The sequence below is a fragment of the Monodelphis domestica genome, chromosome 5, assembly GCF_027887165.1.
Source record: "Monodelphis domestica isolate mMonDom1 chromosome 5, mMonDom1.pri, whole genome shotgun sequence".
NCBI classification, from domain to species: domain Eukaryota; kingdom Metazoa; phylum Chordata; class Mammalia; order Didelphimorphia; family Didelphidae; genus Monodelphis; species Monodelphis domestica.
Window position 1 is genome coordinate 191,830,368 of NC_077231.1, and position 13,648 is coordinate 191,844,015.

The 13,648-nt window shown below is 34.2% G+C and overlaps 1 protein-coding gene across 4 annotated transcripts in view; it reads left to right on the forward strand.

Annotated features, from left to right (window-relative positions):
• Window positions 1–13,648, forward strand: part of PTPRZ1 (protein tyrosine phosphatase receptor type Z1) — a 243,673-nt gene that overhangs the window by 128,101 nt on the left and 101,924 nt on the right. For all 4 annotated transcript variants that reach the window (XM_056799637.1, XM_056799634.1, XM_056799636.1 and 1 more), the window contains exons 4-8: window positions 1,816–1,967; window positions 4,760–4,855; window positions 5,417–5,483; window positions 7,548–7,705; window positions 8,558–8,708. In XM_056799637.1, coding sequence (XP_056655615.1) covers window positions 1,816–1,967; window positions 4,760–4,855; window positions 5,417–5,483; window positions 7,548–7,705; window positions 8,558–8,708 — 624 coding nt within the window. The remainder of the gene's footprint in view (window positions 1–1,815; window positions 1,968–4,759; window positions 4,856–5,416; window positions 5,484–7,547; window positions 7,706–8,557; window positions 8,709–13,648) is intronic.

Sequence of the window (13,648 nt, forward strand, 5' to 3'; positions counted from 1 at the left end):
GAAAAAAACTGAAATCTTAGAATATTACATGAAATCTGATTCTGGGGCTAGATTGGTTCTAGCATGTCTGAACACTTATTTTTTTATTCTTTTAAATTCAGTTTTATTTTATCTATAGTTTCAGATTCTCTTCCTTCCCTCACTTGAGCAGTTCTTTCAGTTTTTTTAATTTTTATTTGCATGTTTGTTACATTAAAATCCAAAAGCATTTCCCTTCCCTCCCCTTTCCACTTGAGCATTTCTTTAAAAAAATCTAACAGGAACCACTAAATCATGCAAGTAATAAAACAGATTTTACTCATACCTAAACCCTACTGGACAAATAGTCATCTCTTTAGTCACTTTTTTAGCAATCTGCAGAATCTACTGCCAAATTACACTGTACATATTGTTAATTAGTTATGCTTTGTGCCATTTAATTCCTCATGGCCTAGCTAGTATTCTGTATAACATGTCCCATTTTGTTATAAACTACCTTTCTTTTGTCTAACTTACCACAGGTTTATTTTTTTTTCCTGGCCACTTAACCAGAAAGTCAATTATTTAATCATTGGTGGTTTTTGTTTTTTACTCTTCAGAAAGATTTCTAAATTTTCCAGTTCAGAGTTTAAACATAGAGAGAGTCTGAACCTGAAAGAGTCTTACTGGTGAATATGTTAGGGGAAATGTATATCCCGATGACCTTCTTGCTTTGGACCGTAGAGAACTTCACATGTAAGGAGTGACCTTTAAGTTTTCTCCAGTTATAAATTTTAGGATTTCTAATTCATACTATATTTCTGTAAACAATTTCAAACTTTCAGTTCAGCTATTTAACACTAAAAATGGCACATAAAAACTGTCAAAAATAATCATTCTGTTCATTCTATTCTACAATGTAATTGAAATGTAGTACTAACAGTAATATATGATACAACCATTGTTTAACAGTATCTCTATACAATTACAACACTGAATACCGAGATTACATTTTGCAAAAGAATCTGGGTTTTTCCTCACCTGCCCTCCACTTGTCAGATGGTGGGGTGCAAAGGCTTCCCCGGTTTCACGCTAACAATGTTGGCACCTATGGACTGGGATTGAGAGGATGATGGTTGGGGAGGGTGATTGGGAAAAGAGGAGAAAGGTAAAAGAGGTTTAAAGAAGCAAATATAATTTATTTTTTCTTCTTCCTTCTATTTAATCCCATCTGTCTTCCCAACTTTCCTTATAAACAAAGGATAAGATAGAGTATAGAGGCACAGAAGATGACGTGGCATCATGGTTGTATGGCATCACGAGTAGCCGGCAGACAGACTCTCTCATGTTCCCTTTTCTTCTTACTAGCCAGTTCACTGGGAAGAGGAATCAAGCAAAGATTTTATATTTTACTCAATGGGATTAGAGCTATAAACCATCTTAGATATCATCTCATCTAACCCCCTGAGTCCCAGAGAGGTTAAGTGACCTCTCTGAGACCTCACAATATCCATTTACCTCCTTGTTCTCCCAAGAGATAGAAAGGAGAAAGGGATGTGAGCAGGAAGGCTGTGGAAGGTTTGGGCAGCTGTGGGTTGGATAATACACACCTTCCAGGAAAAGGGTAAAAGAAAAGTGGTGAGACCTGTGATGACCACATATGGATTGTTTTATTGCTAATTAATCATTCAGCTTCCAACATTGTTACTTGTTAGAATTGTTTTAAATCTCTCCAAGAAATAATTCCATTTTTGATTTGTGAATAAATGAAATGATGTATCTTAAATATGAGGTTTTGTTCTTATATGATTGTCAAAAACTTAGATGTAACTCTGTTATTGATTTTTTTCTTCTTAGTGGAAATAAATCTGACAAATGACTATCGTCTCAGTGGAGGTGGTATAGAAACTATGTTCAAAGCAAGCAAGATAACTTTTCACTGGGGAAGATGCAATATGTCATCTGATGGTTCAGAACATAGTTTAGAAGGACAAAAATTTCCTCTTGAGGTAACAACTATCATGGTTACACTAGATATTGAGACTTTTTGTAGATAATTGAGTTGTTATTCAACATATATTGTGCATCATAGGCATTATTTTTGAAATCTGTATATCTAATGTAAAAATTTCTATGTAGAACATTTTTTTCTATTTGATAATCCTAAGGATACATTGTATTTAAATGTGAAAAATATATCTTTATTTTATTCATCTCTTTCTTCTCCTCCCCCCCCCCAAATATATTCTAGTAATTCTAAGGAACAGTTCTCATGAGATTTTTCAAGTCTGTCAGGGTCAAAATTTTTCAAGAAGGTATGATCATGAGTTATACTCTTCTTGAATCAAGAAGGGTTGAGAATAGGAGATCTTCCAAAATATTCAAATTTATAGGATCATAGATTTAGAGCTGGAAGAAATATTAGAGCCTCTCTACTACAACGTGGACAGCTAGGTGGTGTGGTGGAGAGAGAGCTTGGTCTGGGGTCAGGAAGAGTCACCTTCCAGAGTTCAACTCCAGCCCCAGATATTTACTAGCTGTGTGAGCTTGCTTACCTTTGTTTCATCATCTGTAAAAAATGCTATAGAAGGGAATGGTGAACCACTTCCTTACCTTTGGCAAGAAAATCCCCCAGTAACCACAAAAAAAAATATTCTAAATTAATCAATTAAATAAAATTTTCAGTTAAAAAAAGAAAATCCCCCAAAAGAGGTTGCATAGAGTTAGACACAACAGGAAATGCCTAATCAAAAGCTGCAGCTACCCCTATTTAAACAAATAAGAACACAAGTTCACCTTGTAAAATTATTAGTCCAAGGTTGCATAAGTAGTATGTGGAAGAGTCAGTATTTATGCAATTTTCCATTGTACTTCCCTTCAAGAAAGCATTTATTAAGGACCTACTTTGGTCAAGAAAAAACAACTTAAAAATAGAACACAAATGGCTTTAAAGAATGAATGCAAGAGGCAGCTCAGTGGCTCAGTGAATTGAGAGCCAAGCCTAGAGAAAGAAGGTCCTGGGTTCAAATGTGACCTCAGACACTTTCTAAATGTGTAACCCTGGGCAAGTCCTAACCCTTACCACTCTTCTACCTTGGAACCAGTACAGGGTATTAATTCTAAGACAGAAGGTAAGGGTTTAAAAAATTAAATTAAAAAAAAGAATGAATGTAGGTTCCAATTTATGCTACTATATGAATCTTATGCTATAATGTCTTTAGTAGGTTTCCCATGATAGTGGCAGACCTTCTGCTATCTAGAAATTCCTAACTTTACACAGTACATGTGACCATGAAATGCTTCTTGTAAATTTAATTTTTGTAACTAGGATCAGTTTCACTCATTGACTTACCATTATCATTTCAGAGGTCTTTATTTTCACATCTGATGGATTCTCAAATGACAATAGAGCACGGTGACCCTCTAGCCTCTCTGTCAAATAATTAATAACATGTAAACATTTAAATAAAGTAGAGAAATAAATACTTAATGGATCAATAAAGTAAATCTTTTTTTGACAAATCACTCAAATAATTGTGTTATAGAAATAATTTACTAATTCAAAGCTAAATTTTGTTTTTTTCATTTGTTAGATTTCCTTAGAGTAAGATATTAATAGAGTTTTTAGTATATCTAAAATCTAAAATCTAAAAAAGTATATCTCCCTCGCCCCAATAACTGTTTGGAAAAAGAGGCAATAAATTCATTTTTTCAGAGTTATAGCTATATATACCACACCATCAACATGAAACTTAGACATCCAGCAACAATATCTATTTAGAAGACTGCCAAGAATCTGAAAGTGAACATAAAAAGTCTCTGAACAGCCATAATATTTCATAAAAGGCAATAAGTTAAACCTCATTTCTCAATCCCTTCTACACTCAGATCCAATTTGCTCTTAATTGATATAAAATTTAAACAGATTAAATGAATGAAATAACCTCACACTTATAGGAATACATCACTATACCATCAGCATCATTCAATATTGATAATTAAGTGAAGGGCAGGTTTGGGTAGTGGATAGAGGACTGGGGTTGGAGTCAGGAAACTTTGAGTTCACATCCTGCCTGAGATACTTATCTATGTGACCCTGGGAAAGTCCCTTACTGCTGGGTGCCTCCGTTTTCTCATCTGTAAAAGGAAAAGGTTAGACCAGATTCTGGCTTCTAAAGAGTCTTCCCTCTCTAAATCTGTGGTACTATGATGCCACTAAATTCATACTATACTTTTTTTTTTAATCTAAGAAGTGGTCACTATATTTTATATTGATATCAATACAAAATTGAAAATAAAATTTGGGGTATTTCTAAAGGGGGAAAAACCTTAGTTATGCTAATAAAAATCTTGGCTATTCAAAATGGCTGATTCCTCTCCAAGGTTTCTAGATAAATTGACTTTTGATTGTAACAATTCACTTCTTTAATGGACTCTGTGGTCTGAACATGTTAATCAGCTTCCAAATGAGTCTGAATTATCTCTAGAGAACAGTTTATACGCTGTAACCTTTCGTTCAGTGCATAAAATATTTATCCTATTCGGGTCAGATAACTGACATTGCCTTTTCTGTAAAAGAGCAAGCCTTCTGTGGTTATTTAATGAAAACTGACAGCTATGATCGCATGCACATGTGTACTGTGATACATACTATGCTCCGGCACTCCTCGGCTCCTGGTCTTACTGTTGATTTCCCTTTAGCAAGTAGACACTTCAGTGAAGAGATCCATTATCTCAAGTCTGTTGATCAACTTGGACAACTTATTTCTAAACCCTAAAGAACTCATTGTTTTGTTCATAGATGCAAATCTACTGCTTTGACCCGGACCAGTTTGAGAGTTTTGAGGAAGCAGTTAAAGGAAAAGGAAAACTAAGAGCTTTATCCATTTTATTTGAGGTAATGATACTTTGCTTATAGATCTACTTTATTTCCTACAGATGATTATGTCATGGGATATCCTAGATGAATGTACGTGTACAAATGTGAGGTTTTGCCATCAATTATAGCAGTCACCATAGAGATGATGTAGCGCAGCAGATTGAATTTGAAGGCTTGGAGTCAGGAAGGGATTGGTTCAAATCTTACCCCTGACATTTATTAACTTGGTGATCCTGGGCAAGTCATTTGACGTCTACATGCCTCTTTCCTACCAAATCATAGCTATGCAGTCTGCCTTGGGAGAAGGGACTTCCATACCAGACTTACTGAGTCTGTGCAAATTGCATGTAAATCCTAAAGATATAGTAGTCCTTGTGAAGAGTCAGAAGCTTTTCTTATGTTTAATTGAATATATTGTGCTTTAGAGAATAACTCTTGAATATTTAAGATGGAATATGGTAACTTTTAAGTAGTGGTAAAGAATCTTGTGCCTGGCACATAGTAAGCACTTTTACATGTTTATTGATTGACTGATTAAAATATTATAACCGTTTTTAGAGCATCACTTTTCTTTAATAGGTTGGTGGAGAAGAGAATATGGATTATAAAGCAATTGTTGAAGGAGTAGATGGTGTTAGCCGTTTTGGTAAGTGGCTGTCTAGTTTAGAGGAGTGTATGTCTTCCAGAATATACCTTTGATATGTAAAAAGCCTACATGAAAAAACATATCATCTCACTTCCTAGCTGCATGACCCCAGGAAAGTCACTTAACCCCAAATGCCTAACCCTTATAGCTTTTGTGCTTTGGAAAAAAGACCTAGTATTGTGTCTAAGACAGAAGGTCAGGATTTAAAATATATAGACTCAAAGACTGAAGTCTATACACAAAGAGAAGCTGCACATCAAATAGGATACAAAATATTTTTCTACCTACTAAGTTTGTACAGAAGGCATAAGTTCTTAAGATACTTAGAAAATCTTTATTATTTTCCAAATGTAGAAACTTTATGCATTTTTATATGAGAGAAATCACTGCTTTCTTTTCTCATACTTGGTGATGTGTATTTCCAATGTCTAAGAACAATGTCAGAAAAAAAAATCTGTCAAATATGAGTCTAATGGAGGGAAGAAGTTAGCTTTTATTAATTTCATTCTTTAATCAAATCAGTCTCATAATGCCTTTGTATTTTGGATTATCATTTCTATATTTCCCATCAGTTTGTTTATAATTAAAATATTCTAGCCTCTAAATTGAATCTAGATCCTTTTGTGAAATGCAAATTTTAAATACAAAATTGAATAACTAACTTCTCTAAGTAACAATTAAGCTCTTAAATGGAAAAATCACTTTCCTAAACCATAAACCATAGAAAAGAAAGAGTACTTAATACTTTAGGAAGGGGATTTATCATAGAGATTAAAATAGAAAATGCTTTGATACCATTAAGCTTATGTTTGATGAATATTTTGTTAACCCTCTGACAGACTGATACAGACATCAGGGAATTTTTGATCCATAATAAAAAGCAAATTAATTCTAAAAAAGTATAAGTATTGACCATTATTAATGGATTCACCATAGGAGAAAAAAAGGATGTAAAGGCAATGCCTAGCACCAAACTCAACTGGTTGTTCAATCAAATTGAATAGCAGGTATTTTCAAGATGTGAGTCCATGCAGCAAACATTATTGTTTCATTGTTCATTTTCATGGAGTTCTAGCACTGACATATTAGGCCCTGACATTTAAACAGTTACTAATAAAGTAAAAAATATTACTCACCTGGAAGCTCTCAACATTCAAATTAGGAATAAAACTCAATATCTAGGACCTTATTCTCAAAATCGAAGGCTGACATAGGATTGATTCATCTTTGTCAATTGTGTGTGGTCTTAAATTGACCAAACATCTCTATAGTCAGGGAAGTGTGGCCTACTGGGGTGCTGCTTTTACTTTGTGAAGAAGAGAATCAAATAGGATACAAAAGAATCTATTTCTACTTACTAAGTTTATATGAAGATACTGCTGCTCAATTCAGCTGTGAAGGTCACAAACAGCAAATATATATTAGTTCAGACAGTGAAAAATTTTATCTAACCTAAGGGGTTTGGGGATGGGAATGGGGAATACCTGTTGGAACTCCTAAATCTAAAAATGTTGCTAGTCTTATAAAAGATATATCTTATTCTTCAGTCTGACCACTCTGTCTGGATGCATGCTAATTTGTCATTATCCTCCTTATACTATAATATCCAGAAATGAATACAATTATTTTTTAATTTAGCCACATTTATGCATTATATATATATATATATCTTAAAATAGTGCATTTCTTGCTTATTTAAATATATCCTGATTTATATTAACTAATAGAATGAAGTTATGAGAATTGGGGAAAATGCTTATGTGTTTGTAGGAAGTAACTGATTAGATTGTTGACCTTTCCATTATTATCAAGGTATTCACAATACATTTGTATTTAAAACTTAGTTCCCACAAAAGAATGTAAGGACCAAGCCAAAAATGATATTTATTTAATGAAGATTTTATATCTCAATGCATATCCCCATCATTGAAATATGGCTACATATTTTAAGTATAATTTCAATCAAATGATTATTAAATTGTGGGTTTCTGTTTTCTAGGAACTGTGATTATTTTAGTTACAGTGTTGGAATTCAAAACAAAAACTTACAATATTGCTTTGCAGGAAAACAAGCTGCATTAAATCCATTTGTTTTGCTGAATCTTCTGCCAAACTCAACAGACAAGTATTATACTTACAATGGATCCTTAACCACTCCTCCCTGCACAGAATCAGTTAACTGGATTGTTTTTAAAGATACCATTAGCATTTCTGAAAGCCAGGTAATTTTGTAAATTTAATTGATTTAAAGTGATGTCTCAGAATTACTAAAATAGAAATCTTTCTATAAATAATGTGTTGGAAGCAAACCACATAATTTCTTTTTAAAATTATTTTATTAAAAAATCAACAAACATTAAAAAAGGAACATTTCTAAAAACAAAGTAGAAGAGAAAATACCGTTATCCATGAAACTGTGAATCACTACTATATACAGCTTGCTTTTCCTTTCAAGTAGATGATAAATTCAACATGTAATTTTCAAAGCTCTCCTGCTTGTCTATACTCTATAATTTCAAGCTTCCTCATCCACAGGGTCTTAGAGAGAGCAGAGTAAAAGGCAATGTCTAGTCCTTATTTATCCAGCAACCAGGAGTAACCTCATGGAGCCTTTAAAAAAATGAGAGCACAGGATTGAGAAGTACTATTTTTTTCTTGAAAGTTTGTGTCTCACAATGACTATAATAATGTAGATGAAATCACCATATAGCAACAGTTAATATTGTTAATATTGTTAAGAGTTGAATCAGCCTCTTATTCCACTGAAGAATCAACAAACTTTTCTAGAGACTATATTTTAAAGGGTTTTGTGAGAAATGTATTGTATTAAATCAAAATATAGAAGAAAACTTGTATATCACCTAGATGGTTTATAAAAAGTTGTTAAGATTCTAAGTAAAAAACATTAAATAAAAATCAAGGACTTTTTTCAAAATTCATTTCAAATGTAAAAAGTTTTGCTTGGAAAATTTTATGTTTCATTTTGGTTTGAGAAAGGTAGCATTTTGATGTTGTCAGTTTTTCCTTTGAGATTTCCTAATAACAATCTTCAATTATCTGGTCCTTTTCTCCAGTTGGCTGTTTTTTGTGAAGTTCTTACAATGCAGCAGTCTGGTTATGTCATGCTAATGGACTACCTGCAAAATAATTTCCGAGAACAACAGTACAAGTTCTCCAGGCAGGTGTTCTCCTCCTATACTGGAGAAGAAGAGATCCACGAAACAGGTAATTGTGGTTGTTTTTGTCAAATCCTTCTATTGACCACCAAGATTCCAACATTGTTTTAAATAAATATGTTCATTCTTCAGTCAAGAAGAAATATTTAGTAGACCTGAGCTATCCATAAGCCTCCACCCTCTGAAATTTGCAGATAAAAAAAGACATGATCCTTTTCTTCAAGGTGAATAAGACATGCATCGTAACTTAACTACTAAATAGCAGTTTCTGTGTGGCTGGTGCCTTAAGAAAGGTACAAAGACAGGAAAGAGAAATAATTTCTTTCTGGAGTGATAAGGAAAGGTTTTACAAAAAGGTGACATTTGAATTGGAACTTCAAGTAAAGGTAGAATATTGATGCACAGAACCTCAAAGAAGGAATTCTTAGTAGCAATTTCAGACAAAGAACGGAATATTTCAAATAAAACTCCCAAAACAGAAGCCAGAAAGATTTCTTTAGTAAGCTACAGGGTCAATTAAATCCACCTGCAAACATTTATTAAGTATCTACTACGTTCCAGGCACAATACTAAACCCTAGGGAAAGGCAAAAAACAGTCCCTCTCCTCAAGGAGCTCACAGTCTGATGGAGAAGACAAGCTCAAGCGCTCTCTCTCTCTCTCTCTCTCTCTCTCTCTCTCTTTCTCTCTCTCTCTCTCTCTCTCTCTCTCTCTCTCTCTCTCTCTCTCTCTCTCTCTCTCTTTCTCTCTCTCTCTCTCTCTCTCTTCCTATATATATATATATGTATTATATATATATAATATATATATAATAGAATATGATCAACTGAGGAAAGGTAGGATATTAGCTGATGCTTCAAGGAAGTCAGGAGAGCCAGAAGGCAGGGATGAGGAGGGAGAATTTTCCATGCATGGAGGAAAGACAGTGGATTTTCTAGAAGTCAGAAGATGGCTTATTTTGTTCAAAGAACAACAAGGAGACTAGGCTTTCTGAACTGAAGAGTCAAGGGGGAAGGGGCATGAGGTGTAGATAGGAGGGGCCACGTTTAAAGGGAATTGAACACCAGAGGGTTTTATATTTGATCTGAAAGTAACAGGGAGCCACTAGAGTTTTTCAGTGGAAATGAGCCAGAGTAAGGAATAACATAGTCAGGCCTGTCCTTGAGGAAAATTACTTTGGTGGTTGAGTGGAGGTAGACTCGGGTGGTTGGTTGTAGTCTAGTCATGAAGTGACTGGGTCCTTCATTAGGCTGATGGCAGTATCAGAGGAGAGAAATAGGCAGACTAAAGAGCTTCTACAAAAGTAAAATCAATCAATCAAATATAGGGGATGAGATCAGGGAAAAGATGAATTCAGTTTTGGAAATGTTAAAATGTCTATAGAACAAAGAATTTAGAATGTCCAGAAGTCCGCTGGAGATAGGAGCTGGGAGGTTAGCAAAGATAGGACTGATGAAGCCAATTTGAGGATCATCTGCATGGAGAGAATAATTAAATCCAGGACATCTGATGAGGTCACTAAGTGCAGTAGTATAGAGGGAGAAGGAAAGAAGGACCAGGACAGAGCCCTGTTGGGACACTGTGTTTAACTATGATATGGATGAAGATCCAGCAAAGGTGACTGCCAGAGAGGGGTCTGTTGGACAGGAAGAGAACCAGAAGAGAGAAGTGTTCCAAAAACCTAAGGAGAAGAGAGTGTCAAGGAAGAGAGGATACTCAATAGTGCGAAGGGCTGTAGAAAGGGCAAGAAGAACGAGGATTGACAGAAGTCACTCAATTTGACTGGAGTGTGGGTGCATATAAGATTGGACTGGGACTTACAGTAAAATATCACTCAATATAAACTAATGAAGACTAGTTATCTGGCTATAAAGTTTGGACTTTATTTGGTAGGTTGTGGAAAACCATTAAAAGTTTTTAAATCGTGGCTGTGGGCAAAATCTTGGAGGGAGGAAAGGCTTAAGAGAAGAGCACATAGTAATCTATTGCAGTTAGTCCAGGTAAAATGTTAAAAGCCTCAGAAAACTCAAGTAATGACAGTAGAAATTTAAAACCTTCTGAATGAAAAATCTTAAGGCTTTTAGCATTGGTTAGCTGGAGTAGAAAGAGGGGAGATGTTAAAGAAGAATAAAATTTTTAAGCCTGAGTGACTTGGAGAAATGTGGTGCCATTAAAAGAAAAAGAGAAATCAGAAGAGGCAGCCAGATATAGGGGACCTGTGTTTTAATTCTGATTCTCCTACCTCTAAGAATTCAATAATCCCTCATTTGACATGCCAGCAGCATAGTAGACTTTGTTTCCTGATTTGTAAATGAGAGGAATGGACTAATCAAACTCACTCTGTACGTTTTAGATGCTGTGCCTCTAAATATAGGAAGGGCAATTGTTTTCCATACTTTGGGATTGGGATTTTAAAAAGATTAAAGCACTTTTATATAAAAGGCAGCATGTATAGTAAAAGGAGCAATGGGTTTGTAGTCAGAAGATCTAGGTCTGGAGGCCAGATTCTCCCCTTAGTAGACATGCAATCTTGGGCAAGTCACCTTGAATTTCTAAGGCTGTTCCTTCATTGTTAAAATGAGAAGATTGTATTCAGTGACTCCTGAGGGCAATCCTAGCTCTAAAAGACTAAATGATTCTGTGATAACAACCTTGTGGGTCATTATTATCCTCATTTTTTACAGCTAAGGAAATTAAAATTTAAAGCTGTTAAATTACTTGCCTAAGTTTATACCACTGGAAGCCAGTAGAGCTCATACCTGAACCCAAGTTTCTTGATATCAAGTCAGGTACCCTACTGCTGCTATGCTGAATTTGAGGTACCATCGGTGTGTTCCAGGAGAGATTCCAAAAGGTAGTTAAAATGCTCCAGTGTTAGAGTTTAGGAGAGAGATGAGGGCTTAGACATTTGAGAATCATTTGCATAACATGAATAATCTAAAAGTATTGTAAATTAATAGGATCGCCTTCAATAAGAATGTAGAAACAGAAGTGAAAGCCAAGGAGAAAACCTTGGAAACTACTCACAATGACCAACCATATATATGGTACCAAAGGCTCATAATGAATAATGAAACATGCTACCCACTTCCAGAAAGAGAATATGGACTCAGAATACAGTTAAAGCATGGCCAATGTAGGAATTGGTTTTGCTTGATGATAATATGTTATTTGGGGTATTGTTTTTGTTTTTAATGAGATGTAGAGGTAGTAGGAAGTAGGGAGGAGGCCAGAAGGAGAAAATGTGAACCTGAAAATAAAATAAAGTTGAATTTTAAAAAGAAAGATTATTCACAATTAAGGCAAAGGCAAAGCTGGGAGTCCACAATGGATATAAAAGATATTTCAGAGGGATAGAAAGAGAACTAAGATAATGCAGTCACAAAAGTCAATATAGTTGAGACCTAACTCTAAGCCAATAACTGTATCCAATATACTATACTCTTTTCAATTTCCTGTATTGAGCAACTATCTCATTTTTGAGAAATGGAGCCAATTGAGTAGTTAAAAATGACTAAGAAATGATAAGAAGCATGGCAATTTCACATATAAGGATTGAAAAATCACAAAAAAGATGATTTTAGTTTTTTAAATTATTTTAAATGTACTAAAATCATACACATTTCTTTTATAATATTCCATAAACAGACAAAATGTATCTGATCTTTTTTTAACCCTATGTTCTCAAAATGTGCTAAAAATTAGTGAAATAGTTGAATTATTACTTTCTTGGGCATTTAGAACTATTCATAAAGTTCTTCTTAGAACTGATTTTTTTTTCTTCTTTCACTTTAGCACCATAAAAAATTTCTTTGACAGGCATAATACTACTTTAATAATCATCTGTTTTTCAAAGATTAGTCTTTAAAAGAACATAGATTAATTGTTTTAATGTGACATTTGTGGGAATAATTTTCCTGTTACCAAAAAAGAAGAGAGTGAAAATAATGATGAATAGCTACATTTAATGCAACATTAAGTTTCTAATTAAATTGCCCCAAAGCCAGGAAATTCAATTATGTCTCTACCAGCAACACTGAACATTGTAACATCCTGTCCAGTAAATAATAGAATATTAATTAATGGAAAATGGAACAGAACTGAGCCAGCTTCTTTTCTAAAATATAATAAACAAAATAAATTAATTTAATTAAATGTTATTATGTTATTTTAAATGTACCTTTATTAATGATTTGTGAGTATGGGAATGAAAGGAAGTTCAGAAACAGAAGAGCACTTATATTAGGTATCTGTTTCTTATTCTTTTGGTTACAATGTAAGCTACCATTATTCTGATTTGATAGAGAATATGGGTATTGTTGTACTGCAATGGTAGTGGTGTATTTTTCTGAGAATATGTTTTCTTCCCACAAAGCTTCAGAAGAAAAATGATGAGGACATATATTTGTGCCAACAAGAACAGCAGGTTTTAAACAGTTTGACCTTTTATGTGGCCCTAAGAAGGAATGAAGGAAAGCATTCTAAGATTTTACAAATTCTTTATTTAGTGAATCTCAATTGCAGCCTATAAAATATAAAGAGATTGACGTTTCTTGTGTGGCTTAGAAAAAAAGAAAAAATTATGGCCAGGAAATTTCTCTTCTTGCTAACTGAAATGAAAGCAAGCTCTCAGAAGCATCATTATCCTGACCATGAAGGGGCAGTTCTGGGAACATGGGGAAGGTGAGGGTAGGTGGAAGAGGCAAGGGTATGTGGTCAGGTAGTGAGGGATGAAGAATTTATTTAGGGCTTAATCACATCTGGAACTCTGTGAAGAAACTTAAACCACTCTGCTCATCTAGAAGTTAAGTTACTACTGGCTGATATGGATTTTTAGGAAAAAATAATTAATGTATGGAAAAATAAATATAGTAAACTAGGGTAGAATTAAATAGTACAAGAATGCCCTTTTCAGTATCCTTGACAAGTGGCCTGGTCATCTAATCAGGCAAAATAATCTGATGCTAACATTTGTGCATCTTAATGCAAT